The sequence below is a fragment of the Cajanus cajan genome, chromosome 9, assembly GCF_000230855.2.
Source record: "Cajanus cajan strain Asha chromosome 9, NIPB_CcT2T_4, whole genome shotgun sequence".
Lineage (NCBI taxonomy): Eukaryota > Viridiplantae > Streptophyta > Magnoliopsida > Fabales > Fabaceae > Cajanus > Cajanus cajan.
The window spans coordinates 19,129,219-19,151,318 of NC_138525.1; the positions used below are offsets into that span (position 1 = coordinate 19,129,219).

General features: G+C 34.6%; 1 protein-coding gene across 4 annotated transcripts; it reads right to left on the reverse strand.

Moving 5' to 3' along the window:
• Positions 1-3,657: 3,657 nt before the first annotated feature.
• LOC145951680 (uncharacterized) lies at positions 3,658-21,683 on the reverse strand. Of its 4 annotated transcripts, none has more exons than XR_014429577.1 (3): positions 21,408-21,683; positions 8,824-8,909; positions 3,658-5,409 (listed from the first exon to the last, which is right to left on the reverse strand). XR_014429577.1 is itself a non-coding variant. In XM_083063504.1 (3 exons), the coding sequence occupies exon 3, from the start codon at positions 15,444-15,446 to the stop codon at positions 14,157-14,159; it is 1,290 nt and encodes a 429-aa protein (XP_082919630.1). In that variant the 5' UTR covers positions 15,447-19,118; positions 19,314-19,821; positions 21,408-21,683; the 3' UTR covers positions 11,278-14,156. The 4 variants fall into 4 exon arrangements, 2 of the variants coding, with proteins under 2 accessions (XP_082919630.1, XP_082919631.1); XM_083063504.1 differs by lacking the exons at positions 3,658-5,409; positions 8,824-8,909 and adding exons at positions 11,278-19,118; positions 19,314-19,821; XR_014429576.1 differs by lacking the exon at positions 8,824-8,909.
• Positions 21,684-22,100: the final 417 nt, after the last annotated feature.

The window sequence follows — 22,100 nt, forward strand, 5'->3', positions numbered from 1 at the left end:
CTTGGCACTCCGCACAATGGGCGTACCTCGTCAATTCCCTTAGTTGTTGCCAATGCGGGCATACCGTTCTCACACCCTCCCAAGGCCGGTATGTTGCACGGTTAAACACCCAGCGGCCCGTGCAAAAGCAATCCACCCACCGTTAAACCCTCTGTGGCCAGTGAGTTGCGCAGTTAAACACCCAACGGCCCACGCATGGAATGCCTCCCGTCATGGTCCCCCCTGTCTCAACCCCTCTCTGGGCCCAGGGTTCAATGCAATATAGCCACGTCTGGCTTCTCAAGCACCACATGCAACTCATAAGTCTCATGCAACTCATGCATCCCACGTAACTCATAATTAATGCATCTCCATTATATAACATCATCACATGTCAATAACAATCCATGCAATATCATCCTCACATGCTAGGTACCTATCATTAAGTTACCAACATCATAGATCACAAATTTCACATAATTCTTCACACACATCACAATATCTATGACATTCAGTTAATAATTTAACCATAACTCGAGATATACATATCCTTTCTAAGTGATCCCAACTCCATTAGAATCCTAACATCAATATCTACAACTTTCATGAAGAACACAAATCCTAATAAAGTCGTTTAGGTTACCATTCAGGGCTCACAAAAATTGATGTTGTGGTCCGCACACAGATTGGAAGGCTCAAATTGCAACTCACATAACTTGATCAAATATTAATAGTTTTACACGATTCTTGTGCCTAAATGGTATCCCCAGATGTCTAGTTTCTAACAAAACAAACGGCACTCGATTTGGATAACTACACAGAAAGATATTGCAAAATTACAAACGTATGTCGGGGTCCCGACGCCTGACGCCCAAAACTGGCGCTGAGCGCCCAAATCTCTGCCCAGACTCCCCTCTGTGAAATTAAACCTGCGTTTTACGAGTTTCAACAAGGTTTTTACCAATTTTCACTACTTCTACACCCCGTTGGTTCAGTTTAACTCCATTTATATTCTTCATACGTTCCAAATCAATCCATACACATCTCAAGCCTCAAAAATTGGTTTCCATTGGTTTTACAAAAAAAAAAAATCTAAATTCTTCTTAACACATAAAATTCAAGTCATCAAATTTAAGGATAAAGAATTAACAAGAAAGCCCCAATGGAATTCAAAGACAATTCAAGAAATAAGTTCTTCCAAATGAATTAAGAATTTAGAACATCGATTACACAGATAATCATTCAGAATTTTAAATAGAGTTCCTAGAGGGACTTAGGGATTGCCCTCACTACCCGAACACCCCTATATTCACATATGAAGAAACCCATCCCCCCGTACCTGGATGAGCAGAAGATGAATAGTCTTGGTGTGATCTAAGATCGTTCCTGAGTACTCTTCCTTAGAGCTCTTTGTTTCTCCTCTTTTTTTTCCTAACCCTTCAGAACGCAAATGAGGCAGATAGGGTTAACACCACCTGACTCCTTTCTTAAAATTAATCCATTGGACTGGGTCAACCCAACCCATTTTCCTTCTCTTCTGACCCACTTCTAATTTTCCTCAAAATAATTAAATAAAATAAATACATATATATTATAAAATATTTTTCTCTATAATAATAATATATTTCTGACCCTAAATATAATAATATAATTTCAATAACAAAATATCATATAAAATCAACCTTCTCTTAAAACATATAAATATTTATTTAAAAATGCTAATAAAAATACTTATTTAATACGTACAAAATAATTGTCCAAAATAATAATTATTTAAAACGTACAAAAGAATATTCCTCTATAATTATTAAAATAATTATGACCAAATACCATCTAATAATAATAATAATAATAATAATAACCTTTTTGAAAATTGGGGTGTTACAATACTCCCCTCCTTTAAGAAATTTCGTCCCCGAAATTTTTGTAATGGTAGACTTCTCTCTTCTTACTTTCTAATCCTTATGCAACCTCACTACCTTATTGATGTACAACTCTATCAATTTCACCAAAGGATATCTAAAGGTAAAACAAGTAAACTTGGCGAGTCTATCCACTAAAACACAAATAGAATCGATCTCTTAAGTATCTCAGACAAACCTACAATTAAGGTCTATCCACTCACCATTACAGTTCCAAAATGGGACGTCTAAGTGCTACAAAATTCCAAAAGACTTCTTGCATACTAAACACGAGCATACAATTTCTCTACTCCTCTCTTCACCTTAGGCCACCATGCTTCCGCTGCACCACTCTGATACATCCTCCTAAGGTCCCGATACATCTCAGTAGCTCCTAAATGAATGTCCTTCCTCTAAAATCATCTTTCTTAATTGAAGGTTACTAAGCACCCAAATTTGTTCTTGCACCTCAAAATAACATCGATTCTACTCAAAAAAATTATCTACACTCCTACCAATCTTTTCCACTTGGTTCTCTAAGAAAGGCTCTAACTCCTAGGCTTCTCTAATCTCATCCATTAATTCACTAGTCACTTTCAACATAATCAATTCAATGCTCCTAAGGATAATCTCACACACAAAGCATAAGTCTCTAAATTCTTCAATCAAATCCAACCCTTAAATCATCATAAACGATATACCAGAGGTTATCATAATCAAGGCATCTGCTACAACATTGGTTTTACTTCTATGATCATCTCTAAAGATTAAGCACCTAAGCGTAAGTTCACTAGGTATACATATCAGATCTCTAATTTCACCACTCCATCTACACCCAAGTCAAACTCTTATCCATCACCTTATCCTATAGCCTCATATCTTGTCACCAAAATTGTGCTTCTCCAATTTCCTTCAACAATCCATTCGTTACTCAAGTCATACTTAGTCTCACACTACTAAGAGTAACCTTATAAGCCAAACTTAAATCTCTAATTTGAGCCAAAAGGATTCATCTCTCTAATCATAAGGGAAGATAAACATAAAGGTTTCCTACACAAAACATCGGTCACCACAATAGCTTTACTCAATTAACAACTAAGTTTGAAATATTAGTCCTCTAGAAATTAAACTATCTCTTTAGTCACATAATTAACTACTCAGTCAACAGATAATTAAGGCTCTAACGATCAAAAAATACTTTAAGCTTGGAATCATATACATAATGTCTCCAAATCTTAGTATAAATATTAAAGCTACTAACTCAAGGTCATAGATAAGAAAATTCCTCTCATGAATTTTCAATTGCCTAAAATCATAACCTACTACCTTTCCTTCTTGTCACAATACTCCTTCCAAACATATCTTTAGAAGCATAACTATATATCACAAAAGGCTTACTAAGATCGGCCAATGCTCACACTAGCGCACTAGTCGATATTTCCTTAAGAATTTGGAAACTACTATCACACTTACTATCTCACACAAAAATAACACTCTTCTTACTCAATATTTTCAAAGGTAATGCTATCTTAGAAAGTTACTCAATAAATATCCAACAACAATGAGCTAATCCAAGAAACTCATAACCTCGCTAATAGACTCATGTATCTCTCACTTAAGCACAACTTCTATCTTAGATAGATCTACGTTATACCTCCGCAAGAAAATTACATGGCCTAGAACACTCATCTCATACAGTCAAAAATCATACTTAGATAATCTATCGTAAATTTATCTTGGATATATCTTCACACTTAACTCTTAATATGGTGATATCACATCCTAAGATCAATCTCATTAATACACAAACATCCACTAATTGATCCATAAAGTCATCTATCCTCATATATACATACATGCATATCAAATCATATTAGAATACCTACTTTAAAATCTTCATATATACTATCCCTAAGCATATACGAATCAATCATCGTTTACACCATAAAACATGAATCAACTTTACCACATAACATCATACAATCTTAAACAACCTCTCAATCCACCTAACATCTTAGAATCATGACAAAAATCAATTTTTATCCTTGCATTGTCTAACGATTCAAAAATATCATGACACCATACATATCCCTTCAACAATGATCAAAGAAAATGATACCTAGAGAGTTATACTCATCCAAATGATCTCAAACCTATCTCAAAAGAAATATAAGAGAATAAGTTAAAACTCTTATGAAGACATAAAATTCTAAAAGATCCTCTTCTTAGCTAAAAATTTCAAAAAACCGCAGCAGATATATTCGGCGCTTACAGCTAGACCTTTGATCACCAAAGTAGCTATAACTGGAGTTCTAGACCTCCGTTTTACCTGATTCCAATTCCATTGGAAAGATAACGTCTAAGGCTACAACTTTTATGAAGATCATAAAATCTAAATCTGTCAATATGGTAGTCATAATGGCACAACAAAACTGCAGCGAAAATATCCTCTACACCAAACAGCAATAGTATATCAATATATCTAAGGCCACAAAAATACATCAACCCTTCCAAACTCACACCTCAACTTCATATTCAAGCTTCCCACTATAATCCTAAACCAAACAACTCACATATTTAGCACAACAGACTTAGAAAATAAAACTCACATGCTACCTAAACCATAAACGGTAAACATGCCAACACCAACACTCAAGGGAATTACCAACATTTCAATCTCTCATCAAGGATACCAAAACTCCAATTCTCATATACAACCTCCTTGGATTCAATCGCTACAACTATAGATTCTAGAAACTCCATTAACCGTAAACTCTCGACAAATCAATGTCTCACCCAAATCTAAGGTCCCAATAATTTCTAGTTGATTAGCAAGGCTTCGTCCACTACTACTGGCACATATGCTTGCAATACGAGCGATACCACTCAACCACTACTTCTTACGTAAGCAAGAAGTATAAAAACAAATAAGCAATCATGAATAGCCTCAACTAAGCTATATCATGTCTTTCAGCCAAATTCTGATAAAACAATATAAGTGTAAGCACAACACTAACAACACAAGGGAAACATCATCATCATCATCATTATCCTCATCATAAAGCAAAACATATTCCATCATTCATCTACCAAACAAGCATAGTAGACTCATAACTCACGGCCGATTGGATCGACCTGCTCTGATACCACTAAATGTGACACCCTTCTACCCCATAATAGATAAGTAACAACAATAAGAATAATTCAATAAATATAACATCAAGAAGGGTCCACATATTTTAATAAAAACTCATAGGTTCAAAAATCTTGAAATAAATAGAAATAATAATAATAATAATAATAAAGTTTTACTCTTAAAAGAAAATTATCAAGGTCTCTAAAGAAAAATGAAAGGGATCCAGAATTTACAAATATAAGGTGAATATAAAACTCCTAAAAATAAGTCTCCTCAAACGACAAATAACAATTCATAACTAAAGCATCCTAAATTCATGCCCCAATGTCACATCCTATCAGAGCAGAACCCTTTCCCTTTAGAACTCAACACTATGAGTGCCTTCATCTTCACCTAAAAGAAAACCACATAAAAACAGGACGGTGAGAGATAGATAACATCATATATGAACATAGAGCTACCCAATTCCCACCCCACACCGTGCACCAAAATATCATCATTAACTATAAACAAAAAATACATCTCATATAATTACCAAACATCATTTTTTTTTTCAATCATACAAGCTTTCATACACATGCTCACTATATGCTCATACACATCTCCTCTCCTAAGAGTCTCAACTTGGCACTCCGCACAATGGGCGTACCTCGTCAATTCCCTTAGTTGTTGCCAATGCGGGCATACCGTTCTCACACCCTCCCAGGGCCGGTATGTTGCACGGTTAAACACCCAGCGGCCCGTGCAAAGGCAATCCACCCACCGTTAAACCCTCTGTGGCCAGTGAGCTGCGCAGTTAAACACCCAACGGCCCACGCATGGAATGCCTCCCGTCATGGTCCCCCCTGTCTCAACCCCTCTCTGGGCCCAGGGTCCAATGCAATATAGCCACGTCTGGCTTCTCAAGCACCACATGCAACTCATAAGTCTCATGCAACTCATGCATCCCACGTAACTCATAATTAATGCATCTCCATTATATAACATCATCACATGTCAATAACAATCCATGCAATATCATCCTCACATGCTAGGTACCTATCATTAAGTTATCAACATCATAGATCACAAATTTCACATAATTCTTCACACACATCACAATATCTATGACATTCAGTTAATAATTTAACCATAACTCGAGATATACATATCCTTTCTAAGTGATCCCAACTCCATTAGAATCCTAACATCAATATCTACAACTTTCATGAAGAACACAAATCCTAATAAAGTCGTTTAGGTTACCATTCAGGGCTCACAAAAATTGATGTTGTGGTTCGCACACAGATTGGAAGGCTCAAATTGCAACTCACATAACTTGATCAAATATTAATATTTTTACACGATTCTTGTGCCTAAATGGTATCCCCAGATGTCTAGTTTCTAACAAAACAAACGGCACTCGATTTGGATAACTACACAGAAAGATATCGCAAAATTACAAACGTATGTCGGAGTCCCGACGCCTGACGCCCAAAACTGGCGCTGAGCGCCCAAATCTCTGCCCAGACTCCCCTCTGTGAAATTAAACCTGCGTTTTACGAGTTTCAACAAGGTTTTTACCAATTTTCACTACTTCTACACCCCGTTGGTTCAGTTGAACTCCATTTATATTCTTCATACGTTCCAAATCAATCCATACACATCTCAAGCCTCAAAAATTGGTTTCCATTGGTTTTACAAAAAAAAAAATCTAAACTCTTCTTAACACATAAAATTCAAGTCATCAAATTTAAGGATAAAGAATTAACAAGAAAGCCCCAATGGAATTCAAAGTAAATTCAAGAAATAAGTTCTTCCAAATGAATTAAGAATTTAGAACATCGATTGCACAGATAATCGTTCAGAATTTTAAATAGAGTTCCTAGAGGGACTTAGGGATTGCCCTCACTACCCGAACACCCCTATATTCACATATGAAGAAACCCATCCCCCCGTACCTGGATGAGCAGAAGATGAATGGTCTTGGTGTGATCTAAGATCGTTCCTGAGTACTCTTCCTTAGAGCTCTTTGTTTCTCCTCTTTTTTTTTCTAACCCTTCAGAACGCAAATGAGGCAGATAGGGTTAACACCACCTGACTCCTTTCTTAAAATTAATCCATTGGACTGGGTCAACCCAACCCATTTTCCTTCTCTTCTGACCCACTTCTAATTTTCCTCAAAATGATTAAATAAAATAAATACATGTATATTATAAAATATTTTTTCTCTATAATAATAATATATTTCTGACCCTAAATATAATAATATAATTTCAATAACAAAATATCATATAAAATCAACCTTCTCTTAAAACATATAAATATTTATTTAAAAATGCTAATAAAAATACTTATTTAATACGTACAAAATAATTGTCCAAAATAATAATTATTTAAAACGTACAAAATTATATTCCTCTATAATTATTAAAATAATTATGACCAAATACCATCTAATAATAATAATAATAATAATAATAATAATAATAATAATAACCTTTTTGAAAATTGCGGTGTTACATTCACACTTGGCCAAATAGCTTGGTTCTTCTCAAGCTTGGAAGCTTGAAGCACAAGCTTCTCCTTAGCTAGCTTACCAAGAAAGCTAAGTGAGGAGCTTGCTCTCCAAGCCTCTAGACCATGGGTGGTTAGCTAGACCTTACCATGGTTCCTAGTGAACCATGGTTAAGACTAGCTTACTCTCCAAGCTTCCTACTCCTATATTTTTGTTTTTCCCTCTTTGTAAAATACTTTTGGATGTATTGAGATTTCATTTCTGAAATTGTGTTCAGATTTCTCTCTTCTAAAAGTCCCTAAACCTCTTTGATATTCATCCAATTCTCTTATCCCTTCATTAGAAGAGTGTGGTGAGGATTGAAGTGGCTTATCTCTTCATCAAGGAGTGGCGCCTCTTGGGAGTGTTCTTCACCAAACCGTGGTGGTTCTAAGGTCTCCTCCTCCATTGGAGACCTTATCCAAGCTTAGGAAGGATCAATGAGCCAAAGATCTAGGGAGGAACTTGAAGAGGATTCACATCAATCCGGATTCTCCAACAAGTTTTCCATCATTTGGTATCAAAGCTAGGTCTCCTTGGTAAATTCGTTCCTAAGCTTCTTTGTATTGTTTTGTTCGGTTCAAACCATCTTAATATGTGTCTAAACTGTTCCTCCATGTATTTCCTTTTATTTTCTTGTGTTTGTGTGCCTTGAGTGGTTCTTGTGTCACATCTATAAATCTATAGAACACACTCACTTTGTCTTGCTTGTTTTTGGTTCATCTTCTAAATTCTTGTGAACCAATCTTTGTGTGTGCCTTAGGTATTCTTTGTATGTCTTTTTCAATGTTTTAGGGTTGCTTTTATCTTCCTTTGGACTCCTATAAATTCGGACTAAAAAGAAACAAGAATACAAGTATTTTTCATTTCTTAATATACTAGTTTTGTCTTAGAGTCATGTGTAGTTCTTTTACTTGTCATTAAATCCTTGTTGTGCCTTTTTCTTTTTGAATCTAAATGTGTTAATCTATGTTCATATGTAGTGTCATTTCTGGTTGAACATTATTAAATCTTAGTGTGCTCATAAAAGATTCCAATGCATGTTATTAGACCTAACATGTTCTAGAGTCAATTTTTGTGAACTTCTTTTGCTATTAGTTTCTTAGCAAATTGTGACCAGAAATTCCTTGTGTGTCTTGTGCTTGTTTTGACAAAAGAAAACAGAGTTAGAAGTGTATAGAAAACGAAAATCAAAGTGTACAAAAGATAAGAACAAACTAGTACCAAAACTAGTAACATTTGTGGTTGAAAATTTTGACTAGTACACTTACATTGTTTACACTTCTTGCTCTTCTTTTCTCCACCACTTGGAAACCTCTTATTAAATTGTTTGGACTCTGTTTTAAGTGCTAATATTCTGTGTTCAAAAGAAAAAGAAAAGAAAGAGACAAAAGGATAAGAAAAAGAAAAGAAAACAAAAGAGAAAAAAACCTAGAAAAATCAAAGTGAAAACAAAACAATTTTTGTAGCACTTGGCCTTGAAATTTTGTGTGATTTTCCTTGAGGTTTGTTTGCTGTCCAGTGGCTGGAAAAGGAATTTTAAACCCTCAAAAAATTAGCACAAATTTTATTTTGGTTTTTATAATCCATTCTAGAGCCATTCCTAGGTTTAATCTTTTGTGTGCTAGCTTTTGAAATTTGCCTTTATTTGTTACTTTGTGTCTTCTTGGCTCTTTTTGTTTTGTCTCATTAATTCCTACTAGAGTGTAGCCTTTCTAAATTGTGCTTTTTAGTTTTCATTTCCTGGCCTCTACTCTTTCTTGTATGGTTGTTAAGCCTTGGTGAGACATAATCCTTTTCAAGCCATCACACTTGGAAGGAAGGACTAATTGAGACATATTGGCTAATCTCAAAGGGGTCTATACTTGAAGGAGATTGAGGTACACCTAACCTGAGTGAAACACCTTGGATAGGCTCACTTGTTTGTTGTTTTTGCAGCCAAGAATTGTTTTGATTTTTAGGTTAACTTTAGAGACGGATTTTGGAAGCCATTGGTGACGGATTTGGAGAAACTAGTGACGAATTTGGAGAACTTGGTAAAGGCTTGGTGGAGACCAACTTGGGGCGTTTCATCTTGACTTCAAGGCTGTTCCAAACCTGTCCTAACTGCCCTTGGTGGAAATTCTTCAAGAAGTTTTGATTTAGAATTGTTTCCTTTGTCTTGTAACTCTTTAACCCTACTTGGGTTAGTTTTGTTTAAATTTACTATTGTATACAAACCTACATTTAGGAGTGGTTGTTTGGGAGATTGTTTAAGTCCCACCACTTCCTAAATAGTACTAAATAAAGACTCCTAGACTCGGTTAGTACATGTGGAAGGGTCCCCAAAGGCTTTAAGTTCCATTTGGGCTTCCATTAGGACACGCCTAGTTTTATTTGCTTTCATAATACGTATAGGACTTGTGGAAGTGTCCCAAAAGACTTCAAGTGTCAATTGGACTTCCACCCTAGGACCCTACGACTAGTATATGCTTTACTTGCTTTCCTTTAACTTGTTTTAATTCTAAGCTCGTTTAGAAGGCTTCCTTTGCCTAATAAGGGTTGCGTGCACACACACACAACTATTTGACTTGCTTGTGTGAAAAATTTGTTTTGTAAGAAAAGTATAAGGGGGTTTAGTAATTTCCACTTGAAAAGGCTTGGTTATTAATTGGATCCTTGTAGCTCACCTCCCTTGATAGTGCAACTTGTATACTTAGACCTCCAAGTACTTAGTATTACAACAAAAAGAGAAACCCTTTTGTGAAAATCTTTATCACTCAGTTTGCAAAATTCTTTAAGATTTGTGAAACCTTTTCTCTTGCAAAAATGAGTGATCATTCTCATAAGAGTAGTGTGCATGGTCATCATTCTTCTAAGAGTCATAAAAGCACTAAAGATGAGCTTAGAAAACTTAGGGAATATATTAGGAGAAAAGAAATAGAAAATGAAAAGAATAATGAGACAATAAGAAAGTTGTTGAATAAACTTGTGGTGAGGGGTAAGACTAGCAAACCCCATGCCAATGAGGGTCATGGGCCTTCTAGGCCCAAAAGACATGATGGTGAAGGGCCTTCTAGGCCCCATAGACATAAATATGAGGAAACACCATGTGAGGGTGATCTATTAATTGCCCAAAGGTTATTAACTAACCAACTAAAAGAACAAGATCAATCACAAAAAGAGAACCTTTTTCATTCTAGATGCAAAATTTTCAAGAAAACATGTTCTCTCATTGTTGATAGTAGATCTTGTAACAATTTTGTAAGTCAAAGGTTGGTTAATAAACTTCACTTAACTACTATAGCCCATCCTAAATCTTATAAACTTCAATGGCTTAATGAGGATGGACCTATAGAAGTTAAGGAACAAGTAAGTGTGCCTTTCTCCATTGGAAAATACCAAGATGAAATTTTATGTGATGTCATTCCAATGGATGCAAGTCACATTCTACTTGGAAGGCCATGGCAACATGATAGAAAAGCCATTCATGATGGTGTTAGCAACAAAATTCGCCTAGTCCATCTAGGCAAGAAACATACTTTGACTCCTCTTACACCTTCCCAAGTGTTAGAGGATCAAATAGTCATGAAAAAGAAATTTGAGGAAGAAAAAAAAAGGAAAAATTAGAAAAAAAAAAACAAAACCTCTTAAGTCTTGAGAGGGAGGGAGAGAAGGTTATAGAGTTGGAAGGAAGTGTCCCTTCCAAAGAAGTTGTTCCTAGAAGTCAATTTTCAATAAATCATTCAATAAAACAATGTCTTCTAGTTGAACAACCTCTTTACCTTCTCAATGCTAAAAAGACACTACTCTTGGAAAAGAGTAAGGAGGATAGTGTCTCCTCCAAAAATCTTGTGATAAAGGAAAGTCACTTTTCTATTAAAAATGATTGCAAAAAGACTTTTCTTCTTCACCAAGATTTTAGCTCTTTTTCTATTGCTACCACGGACTTAGAGCTTAAGATCCACAACCTAAATAATTTTAAAAATAAAGGATCTCAAGTTCTTAGTCTAGTGAAGAAGAAGTGGACTTCACCTAGTTTTACTTCTTATGCTACTACTTTGGTGGTGCCCAAAGTAGACAGCCATTGTCTATTTAGGACTTCTCTTACTTTAGTTGTTCTAATAAAGCACCCAACCTTTGTTTTATATTGTTTACTAGATACATCTCATGGTGTCTTATTTTCTATTTTTGATCTTAAGGGAAGTTCAAACTTCTTTGAACTTAACTTTACTACTTCCCTTCAAGACCAAATTAGATTCTATGACTTTTCTAAACTCTTTACACCCTCTTCCCTAATGTATCTAACATATAATATGATAAAAGGTTGTCTAGGTAGTTTCCTTATTATATTCACTTTGTTTTCTTATAGAAGCCTAGGTTACTACATAGGGTACCTTAGGCAAGATACCTTAGTATGTAAGAGTACTTCATTAGTTTCTTATAGTTTTAGCACTTTCACATTTTTTGGAATTAGTTTTACACTTAGACTACACTATAGTGAGGATCCTATTCTTATGCTTAGAGAACCCATCCTTCCTAGTCTAAGAACCCTTGTTAGGACTATAGAAGGGATTCCTCATAGGGTGCACTTTCCACATGTATTATATGCATATATCATTACTAATGCTTTGTTTCTTATTTTTGTAGGTGATGCTATCCTTGTGGAAGGACCACTGGATTTGAGGACAAATCCTTTCGAAGGGGGAGGGTATGATGGAAATCTAATCCCCAATGATCCCTTTGGAAGACCATTGGGCCTTTAACTAGGTCCATGGTTAGGAGGCTAGAGGAGGCTTCTAGAGAGGAGGTGCTTCTTAGACCTATGCTCAATATGAGTATTGAGTATGATTCCTCTTGTTAGTCTCATAGTCTCTATTGTAAATACATTGTATAGTTTGATTTCTTGTACCTTGTATATAGTAGATACTTGTATAGGTGTATTTTTGCCTTTGTATTTGTGAGGCACTTTATTTCCTTTTTAGTAGCCATTGTATATTGTTTCTAGGGTAGGTTACTTGGGCACTTTGACTCCATTTAACCTAACCTAGAAATACATTCTTTTCTTAGTTTTTTAGTAGTAGGATTGGGAGTGGCATTAGCAAGCTAGAGAGTGCCATTAGCAAGCTAGAAAGTGTTACTAGCAATTTAGCCAAAAGGTGGTCCTAGGCTAAAATTTACATATTGGACTCATTTTACTCCTAATTTTTCATAGATTTGATTTATCTAGGTTCCATTCACATTGGATGAACCTAACTAAACCAAATTATCAATTTCAAAACCGGTTGGAGTAAATTAAGTCCAAAGAGCCGCCCACCTAGATGTGTTCACACTTGTGTTCACACTTTTGTTCACACTTGGCCAAATAGCTTGGTTCTTCTCAAGCTTGGAAGCTTGAAGCACAAGCTTCTCCTTAGCTAGCTTACCAAGCAAGCTAAGTGAGGAGCTTGCTCTCCAAGCCTCTAGACCATGGGTGGTTAGCTAGACCTTACCATGGTTCCTAGTGAACCATGGTTAAGACTAGCTTACTCTCCAAGCTTCCTACTCCTATATTTTCGTTTTTCCCTCTTTGTAAAACACTTTTGGATGTATTGAGATTTCATTTCTGAAATTGTGTTCAGATTTCTCTCTTCTAAAAGTCCCTAAACCTCTTTGATATTCATCCAATTCTCTTATCCCTTCATTAGAAGAGTGTGGTGAGGATTGAAGTGGCTTATCTCTTCATCAAGGAGTGGCGCCTCTTGGGAGTGTTCTCCACCAAACCGTGGTGGTTCTAAGGTCTCCTCCTCCATTGGAGACCTTAGCCAAGCTTAGGAAGGATCAAGGAGCCAAAGATTTAGGGAGGAACTTGAAGAGGATTCACATCAATCCGGATTCTCCAACAAGTTTTCCATCACAGCGCTACATCTCGGGCAAAGCATAACTTCCCGATCACCATCTTTCTTCTTCGAAAGGAAATCGAGCAAATTGTCCCCCTCTTTCGGATAAATGGGCTCCTGTTCTTTCGTGAACTCCTCTAAGAGCTCCTCCAGCTTTTCATCCGTAATAGGTTCGACAACTTCCTCTTCGTTCACAACCAGGTCAACCATATTAATTTCAAACACATTGATCCCCATAGGGAGAGGTTCCACATATCCTGGTTGTGCAGCGAATGGATCAGTATCAACTTTCATTTCTTTCTCCTCGAAAGCCAAGCGACCATCAGTAATCGCCTTCTCGATCATGTCCCTGAAACGTATACAATTGTTAGTCCAATGACCATACATGTTGTGATACTTACAAAATTTTTTCCCTTTTCTTTGTTCAAAAGGAGGAATTTTGTGATTTTCCGGAAGTATAATTTGCTTATCTTTCAGTAAAATATCGAATATTCTATCAGCTTTCGTTATATCGAAACTATATTTTCTATTCGATCCGGCCTCTATATTATTTTCCCCAGGTTTTAATAATTGGCATTGATAGGTTGGCCGGGTTGCAATTCAGCTAAGTTCACTTCCATTTCTTCATTTAGATATTCGAAATTATCATCGTTAAAGTCCATATTTTCTAAATATGCCACTTTTTCTTTTCGAACGAACTTGTCAAATTTTTTGAACCTTTCTTTCTCTGCTCGAATTTGTTCAATTCATCTTACTTTCTCTGCTAGTTTAGCCATGTCTCTCAATTGTTCATTTACAAGTTTCTTTCGAACCGAAAAATCCAACCCAGTGGCTGCAATTTTTACCAACTCATGCTCTGGAATATTCGTGCAACATCGAGACTTTAATTGTCTAAATCTATTCAAATATTCGTCCAACATCTCATGATGTTGCCTCTTTATATTCATCAAATCAACTATGCTCACCTTGGTTTCCTCTCGAAAAAAGTTTTCGTGGAAACTCCTTTCTAATTGTGCCCATGTAATAATCGAATTAGGTGGCAAAGTCGTAAACCACGTAAAAGCATGTTTGGTTAGTGAACTTGGAAAATATTTCACTTTCAAATATTCATTACCCACTAGGTCTCCACACTCGACTAGATATCTCGCTATGTGTTCTACGATGGATTCACCTAACTCTCCTGAAAATTTTGAGAATTTTGGGACTTTCATCCCCCTAGGTAGCTCGAATTGGGTAATATAGTCAGGAAAGGCAAATACAAAGTATGGGTGCTCATTTCGCCCCGTTTCAAATCCGTGCCTGTTCAGTACCCTCTCAACTATATGATCCAAATTTTCCTCGACATTTCTCAGAGGTCCCCCTTGATTGAGATTGATACGATTTCTAATCTCTCGAATATTCGTCTCATTGACGGTTGGATTTTGGAGGCCGTTCAGATTTGCACTCGTATCTCTCGAGAGCCGATTATCATTAATTTTATCTCCTATTTTGCCCATCAGCTCGTATAGGGGTGTGAGTATGTTGTGCATTTGTGTAGACAACAAATTCACCATATCGTGATTACTATGATCCATTTGTTGTCGAAGGGCTATCATGGCTTCATTGCTTATACTCGTGGGTATATAATTACTTTGTCGAACCAACGACCCTTCTTGGCTTATGCCAACATGCTGGTGAGGATCGTGCATGATAAAGCCCATCCCATTTGGGGCTGCATTATACCCATATGATGATATTTTCATTTGAAGATTGTGCCCAGAATATGGTATTGGCATTTCTACGCTCATGGGCTGGGTACTTCTCCAATTCGGAGGCATCCCCCATGGGTATTCGCGGGTAGCGTTCACCATTTCTTGTGACACATTCAGAAATCCCGCGAAGTTCGGAATATTTACAGGAGGTGGAGACATTGCCCTCCTGGTCTCATTTGGCACATTTTCTTGATTTGTATTCCGATTTTCTCCACTACCCTGTTCTTCATTAAGTGCATCTCTTCTGCTGGATGTAGACATAGTTCTCCCACTTCTAAGTCTCATAAAAATTAAACACACACAAATCTAGTTCAATTAGTTCGATTAAGCTCACCAAACGAGTCCCACCGGGCGTGCCAATTTGTTTGTGGAGGATTTCGTTCGTAGGTTCTTTTTGTTCGAACTAGCACGAGTTCACGTTTTAATTTATGCGTGTTCGTGACATGACAGAATCGAAGACTTTCAGTGAAAAAAAGCAAATCGTACAAGCAACAAATAGAGTTAAATTAGGGTGTTGTTACAGCACGTCAGAAGATCTATGCTCATTGTTTCGAACACTTCAGAAGATCTATGCTAGTTTGGCACATCAGAAAATCTATGCTCACTATTTCAAGCACGTCAGAAGATCTATGCCAGTTTTAGCACTTCAGAAGATCTATGCTTGTTTCAGCACATCAGAAGATCTATGCTAATTGTACAATCAAATTCATGCATGTAATAATTAACGTGAATCGAATAGATGACATGTATATTGATTGCAGAAATCATATCCTTCATTTAATGGTAACAGAATTACAATTCGTAAGGATAACGAAACATGTTCAGAATGACTACACTACACTAGGTTAGATTAGGCTATGCTACGCTACTCCTAAAAAAGGAAAAGAAAGGTGGTCGAGAAATTGTACCCAAAGCTGTCTCGTATGCACAGTATGCCTTATGCGCAGGCTGCAGAGTGCGTGTGAGGTATTGTGGGAATTAGATTTCTGACCCCTTGCTACGAGCATGGCTCGTTAAATTTATAGACAAAGATTTGGGAAAAAATAACTGTTTCTGACGCACCCCGGAAGTGCATAACCGTTCTAAACGTAGTGGCCTGTTCTCGGGCCCGTCTCTAGATAATTCTTGGAACTGCTCGTTAACTTCCCCAAACCGTTCTGCAGCCTTTGACACTTATCCCATGTTACTTCAACCGCTCCTAATTCGTGTCTCCTTTAAGTTCTCCATTCTGAGAGGTTATGAAGTGTATCCGTATATGTCTGGATTCTTGGGATTTCGAGTAACCAACGAAAACTATACTTGAATGTTTCCTGATTCTGCTTGTAGTTTGAGAGGTTGCTAGGCTGTGAGCCCTTTTCCTGAGTAGCACCCTTCCTGGTTCGAGGATTTCGAGAGTTTCACAAAAACTGTCTTCGCGTATCTCCTGATTCTCTTCAAGCTTCGTATACCTTCTTTAGAAACTTCTCTCGATCATTTAGGATTTTCGAGCACCCTTGTGTTTCGAGTGTCTCCGAATTCATTTTCTGGTACTAACAAAAATATGATGATGAAACGTGATGATGAAATGTGATATGAAAATGAGACATGATAATATGATATGAGAAAAGCATCGCGTCTTGATTGACATGCATCATGTGCATAAATGTTTTTAAGGGTACGATATGGAATACACCGCCAGAAAAAGGCCCCCTAGTGTAAAAGCCTTGGGGATTAGTCCTTGGGGATAGCTCGGTTTGTAAGTCTCAGTCTCGCCCATTGTGTGCATGGGATGTATCTTGCGCGGCTTAGCTATTCCGACGAGACTCTGGTAGTATGTCCTTCTAGTGAGAGTGCGCAGAGGGTGTGACCCGACATGTACTCCTAGACTACTCTTCGTGTATTGCTAGCAGCAATATGCCATGTGATATGTTACTGGCGCCACATGCATGATAAAATGTAGTCCGTGTCCATACATATGCATTTTAATGTTATATGAAGAATTGATATGTCTTGGATGAGTGAGATGTGATGTTATTATTAATTTATCTATGTTATACCTGCTTTGTTTGTGTTTAGCTATCCTACGTATATTTCTACATTGTGAGCCAGAGTGAGATGTTTCTAACTCCCTTTTCTCGTGTTATTTTTCTTTGACTGTTATACAGGTAATCATCAGCGTGAGGCTGAGGATGTTGGTGATGAAGTTTAGGCTTTTATGTTGGGCTTTGCCTTGATATGACATGTGACATCGGGGCATAGATAGGAGTAGTTTAAGATGTTCTTATTAAATTATTTTGGAAAACTCAGTTTTATTTCTTTGTAATTTTACCGGCATGTTATTTGGATTAAGTTTATGAATGTGAGTTCTTTACCCTTACATGGTTGGAAATTTGGCTTTTAATGATAAAAAAATTTATTTTTTTATAATTACTGTATATGTATGTTGAGGTAGAAGGTGTCACAATGAGTATTGACATATAATTCATTAAAACCTGGAAGGATAAATATTGATGAGTTTCGTATAGCTGCATTTAGTTCATTGAAGCACTTGACCAGTTCTTAATTAGTCATGTGAATAACCCATTTTAACAACAAATTTTTTTATTCAATAAAAACTAGGAAATAAAAGAAGATGAGTCAGTTACTAATAGAAAATAAAATATAAAGTTGTAATTGTAACTATTCCTCGCATAATTTTAAAAATCGGACCGGTCATCGAACCTGTTAAGGTACTGGGTTAGTGGGTCAAAGGTTGAACCGGTGGGTCACTAGTTGAACCGCATGACTCAATTTTTATTTTATTTTTTAAAAAAATATTCATATTAAATATATTTTATACTTATAAGTTTTAATAAATTCATATTTTATTTTAAATTTCAATTTTTCTATCTTATTTAAAATTATTTTTATTTTTATTTTGTAAAAAAATACATAAAAAATTACATGTTAAACGGTATATTAATACAAATTAAAAATATAAATAATATGTACATATATAATATGCTTGCAATTAATATCACAAAATAATATATGTAATATTTACATAGATATTATATTATTAAATATATAATTTAAAATTAATAATATACTATAAAAGTTATTTAAGTTGTATATATTGCAAACAAATATATTAGAACAAGTAGTCATTGTTATATTTAATAAGACTCCTTACTTTTACATTAAGAGATTCAATTTTCATTATTATTTTTGTGGTTTATGGTCCCTTAAAAAAATTTATAAAAAAAAAAAGTGATTGAACCGGTTTGACCTACCGGTTCACCGGTTGAACCGGAAAATTGACCGGTTCAATCCAATTTAAAACGGGTCAACTGCATAACTGATCCAACTTACAATTTGTATAAGCTAGACCACCGGTTCCCGGTCCAACTGATCCGACCGGCCGGTTCGACCCGGGTTTTAAATCACTGATTCCTCGTAGATAGAATATATAAAATTATAACGGTCAATATCAGATAAAGCAGTTACAAAGCATAGATCATGAGATGACTAGTCAAAGTAGATAAGTTTACCAATATATATTACATTTGAGAGCAAACAAAAAGGTCATGGTCACATCTATACGTTTTTCTTTTTTTTATCGATCTTTCTTTTGTTTCGTGGTAAGTATCAATAAAATAATAATATATCAATATTAAATGACATAAATTAATAGTAATTTATGTCCCTTAATTAATATGTTCATAATTCAAATTTTGATCTTGGTATAGAATAAATTATATTGAAAAAAAAATATTTATTTTGTGTATACTCAAAGTCTTTAATGAAGATTAGTTACTATTTATAATGGTAAAGACTTTGTATCAATATTATAGCTAAAAATAATAATAATAAAATAATATATCTCATTATTTCTATATCTACACATGGCTACATGGGTAATTTTATCACTTCAATCCTCTTCTAATAAGTCCTCATCCTTGTAGTCTTTGTACTTGGTTTCTTGGCCTTTGGTTATACCTATTTGAAAAGGAAAAATAAAGATACCTAAAAAAATATTCTAACACTCAAGTCAATTTTGAACTCAAATAAATCAACGCAATTAATGTTATAATAATTACTAAAATACTTGTTTTTTCTCTCCTGCATGTCACTATTTATATCAACATTTATAGGCTTGGGCTCATATGCTAAGCCCATCACCCACCATCATACCTTTAATAATGAAGTCTTGGTATTCTTCATAGATTACTTTGATTCTTGTTGCTGATCGAGGAGTCATTGGTGTTATCTTTCAGCCAAATCCCTCCCTCTAATATATAGGCCCTAAGCTTTTAAAAAAAATTATTGATAAAATATTAAAGAAAACCTAAGAGTCTCTTTGTTTCTTACTTGATGCTTAGATATTACATTTCATTTATGACCTCTGATGTAACCCTCTATTAGATTACAAACATTAATCTCATTTAATTAATAAGGTTAATAATTTTTTTTATAATTATGAATAGATAAGATACTAAAATACACAAATAATTATTTTAAATAGTTCTATTATATAATAGTACTATTACAAAGATTTTAATATAAAATTACTAACCATTATAAAATATTTCTAATATATCCATCATAACTTATCAAAATAACTCCTCATCTTAAACTCTTGATTTTACATTTGACATCTAACTCTGATTCTTATTTTCCTGCTTCAAGCAATTTGTAGCATCTGAATTTCAAATATTTATGGGGTTAGGCATTTAATTTTTTTCATGTCAAACAAAAATCATATAACCACATAAAGAATTTTAAACAATTTATTAATAAACACACAACAAGATTATTAAATTATCAAAACTATTAGTTTAAAATATGCAATATGTTTATGAAATGCAGATTTTGAATCAAAATCATTTTTGACTCAATACTCCATGGAGGTTGTCCCTTTTGAGTGTTTAGTAAAGCTAGAGTTTAACATTACTCTATCCAGTGATTTGACAATATCCTACTAAATGCAAACAAGTAGATAGTAGTTAGAGTATAAGTGCACCTGACAGACTATCATGACACATAATCAAATAAAGACTGGTCATCTGTGGGATTGTTCATGTCTAAAGACTCCCTAGATCAAAGGTTTATCCCCATGTACAAAAGGTCTCATCTTACCCATTCTACTCAATCTCATTTATTATCGATGGTATTGATAGTTCAAATCTCAATCTCATATTCCATATAACATATCATTATCTTCATAGTGTCCTTCATCACTGCCACTATCACAGCACACTACCAAATGTCCTTGATAGTAAATTTAAAGAAAACATTTTCAAACTTTTTCACAAATTCTCCCCCCCCCCCCCCCAAAAAAAACTCTTTTGACTCAAGAATCACATTATGCACAATGTCCATGCATTATGCCATATAAATTTACAATAATTCACCATTCCAATAATAAATAAAATCAAATTATTTCAAACAACTCTACATACATTTAGCAAACTAAACAACTTTTATTTTAATACTAATTAATAAACTAAAACATAAATTTTATTTTAATAATTATCTTCTAATATATTTTCTAATGTTATCCCAAAATGCGAATTAAACATATGATTATTTTCTAATATTTATGTTCTACCCTTAATTTTAATTACTATTTCCAATATTACCCTTAGTTAATTTTCTAATATTTCATTTATGCCCTTAAACATTTCCGACCATCCTATGGTTCTCCTTAATTAATTATCCATATTCCAATTGTTTCTAGATATTTTATTATATTCCAATTTTACCCTTAAATTTTCATAAATTTCTAATTTTACCCTACTTATTTCCTAAAAGTCCAATTATATCCTTACCTAATTTCTAAAATTCCAATAATATCCTTGAACATTTTCTATTATTCCTTTTATGTCCCTAAATCATTAATAAAATTACCATTATATCCTTAATCTTTTCCAAAATTTTCATCTATATCCCTAGGAAGTGAAATGACCATTTTACCCTTGAACTTTTTGGAAAATTCCCACTTTGTCCCTTTCTTCAACCTTGGGAATGCATCTTTTCCCACCATAATTAACTTCCATTTTTCAAATTTCCAGTATTAAACAATCAAAACTAAACACAATTATCATCCAAAAACAAGAAACATACCAATTTTACTTCAAAAGCAACAATTTTATCATAAAATCTAACTTTAATCCAAGTCTTCTAACCTAAGGTTTCAAGCATCCAACCATGAAAATAGTTATCAAAACCTACTCTGTAACTATCTTAAACATAAAATATGAATAAAATTAAACATCTAACCCATACCTTTTCTCCAAGGATTTTCTAGTTTTTCTTCCAATTTCTCTTGATTTCTCCCTTCCTATTTCTTATAGTTCTTCCTATTTTTTTCTTCTCCTTCTTTTATTCTTTTTCTTTTCAAAATTTGATAGTTTCCTTCTTTTCCTTCTCTTGGTCGTGAGCTTGGGTTGAGTTTTGGGTGGAGATGAGTTTTTGTTTTGGTGTGTAGTTTTCTTATGATTTTTTTTTCCTTCAATTTATTGGCCCCTCCACCGCCATACTTATTGGCCACATTTTGGTCAAGTAATTTTGACCCATTTTTTGGAGAGACCTTCGTACAAATGACTCCAAAATAATTCACCCTTAGCTTTTTCTTATTAGATCATCATTACAGGATTGTGTACCAGTTTCTAGAAATTTCTAGAAATATTTATATTATCTCACAGTTTAATTAGAATTAGGAAAAACTAAATTTACCATTAAATTTCTCAACCCCAAAAATATAAGAATAGACCTCTTAATGATCTCTTAATTATTTTAATTTAATTATTTAGAAATTACTTACTTGTCACAATTTAATTGGTTAAAATTTATATTTTACTTTTTTTTAGTTAGATAATTTTATTAATTATTCTAAACATACTATAATTAAGATAAAATCCTATAAGTAGGTCATATTGAACATTTTTCTATAATTTTCTAACTTAATATTTAGCACAA

What these genes read in the sequence shown, in the direction of transcription:
- LOC145951680 (XM_083063505.1), bottom strand. Translation starts at nt 15,446, where the DNA reads ATGAGACTTAGAAGTGGGAGAACTATGTCTACATCCAGCAGAAGAGAT.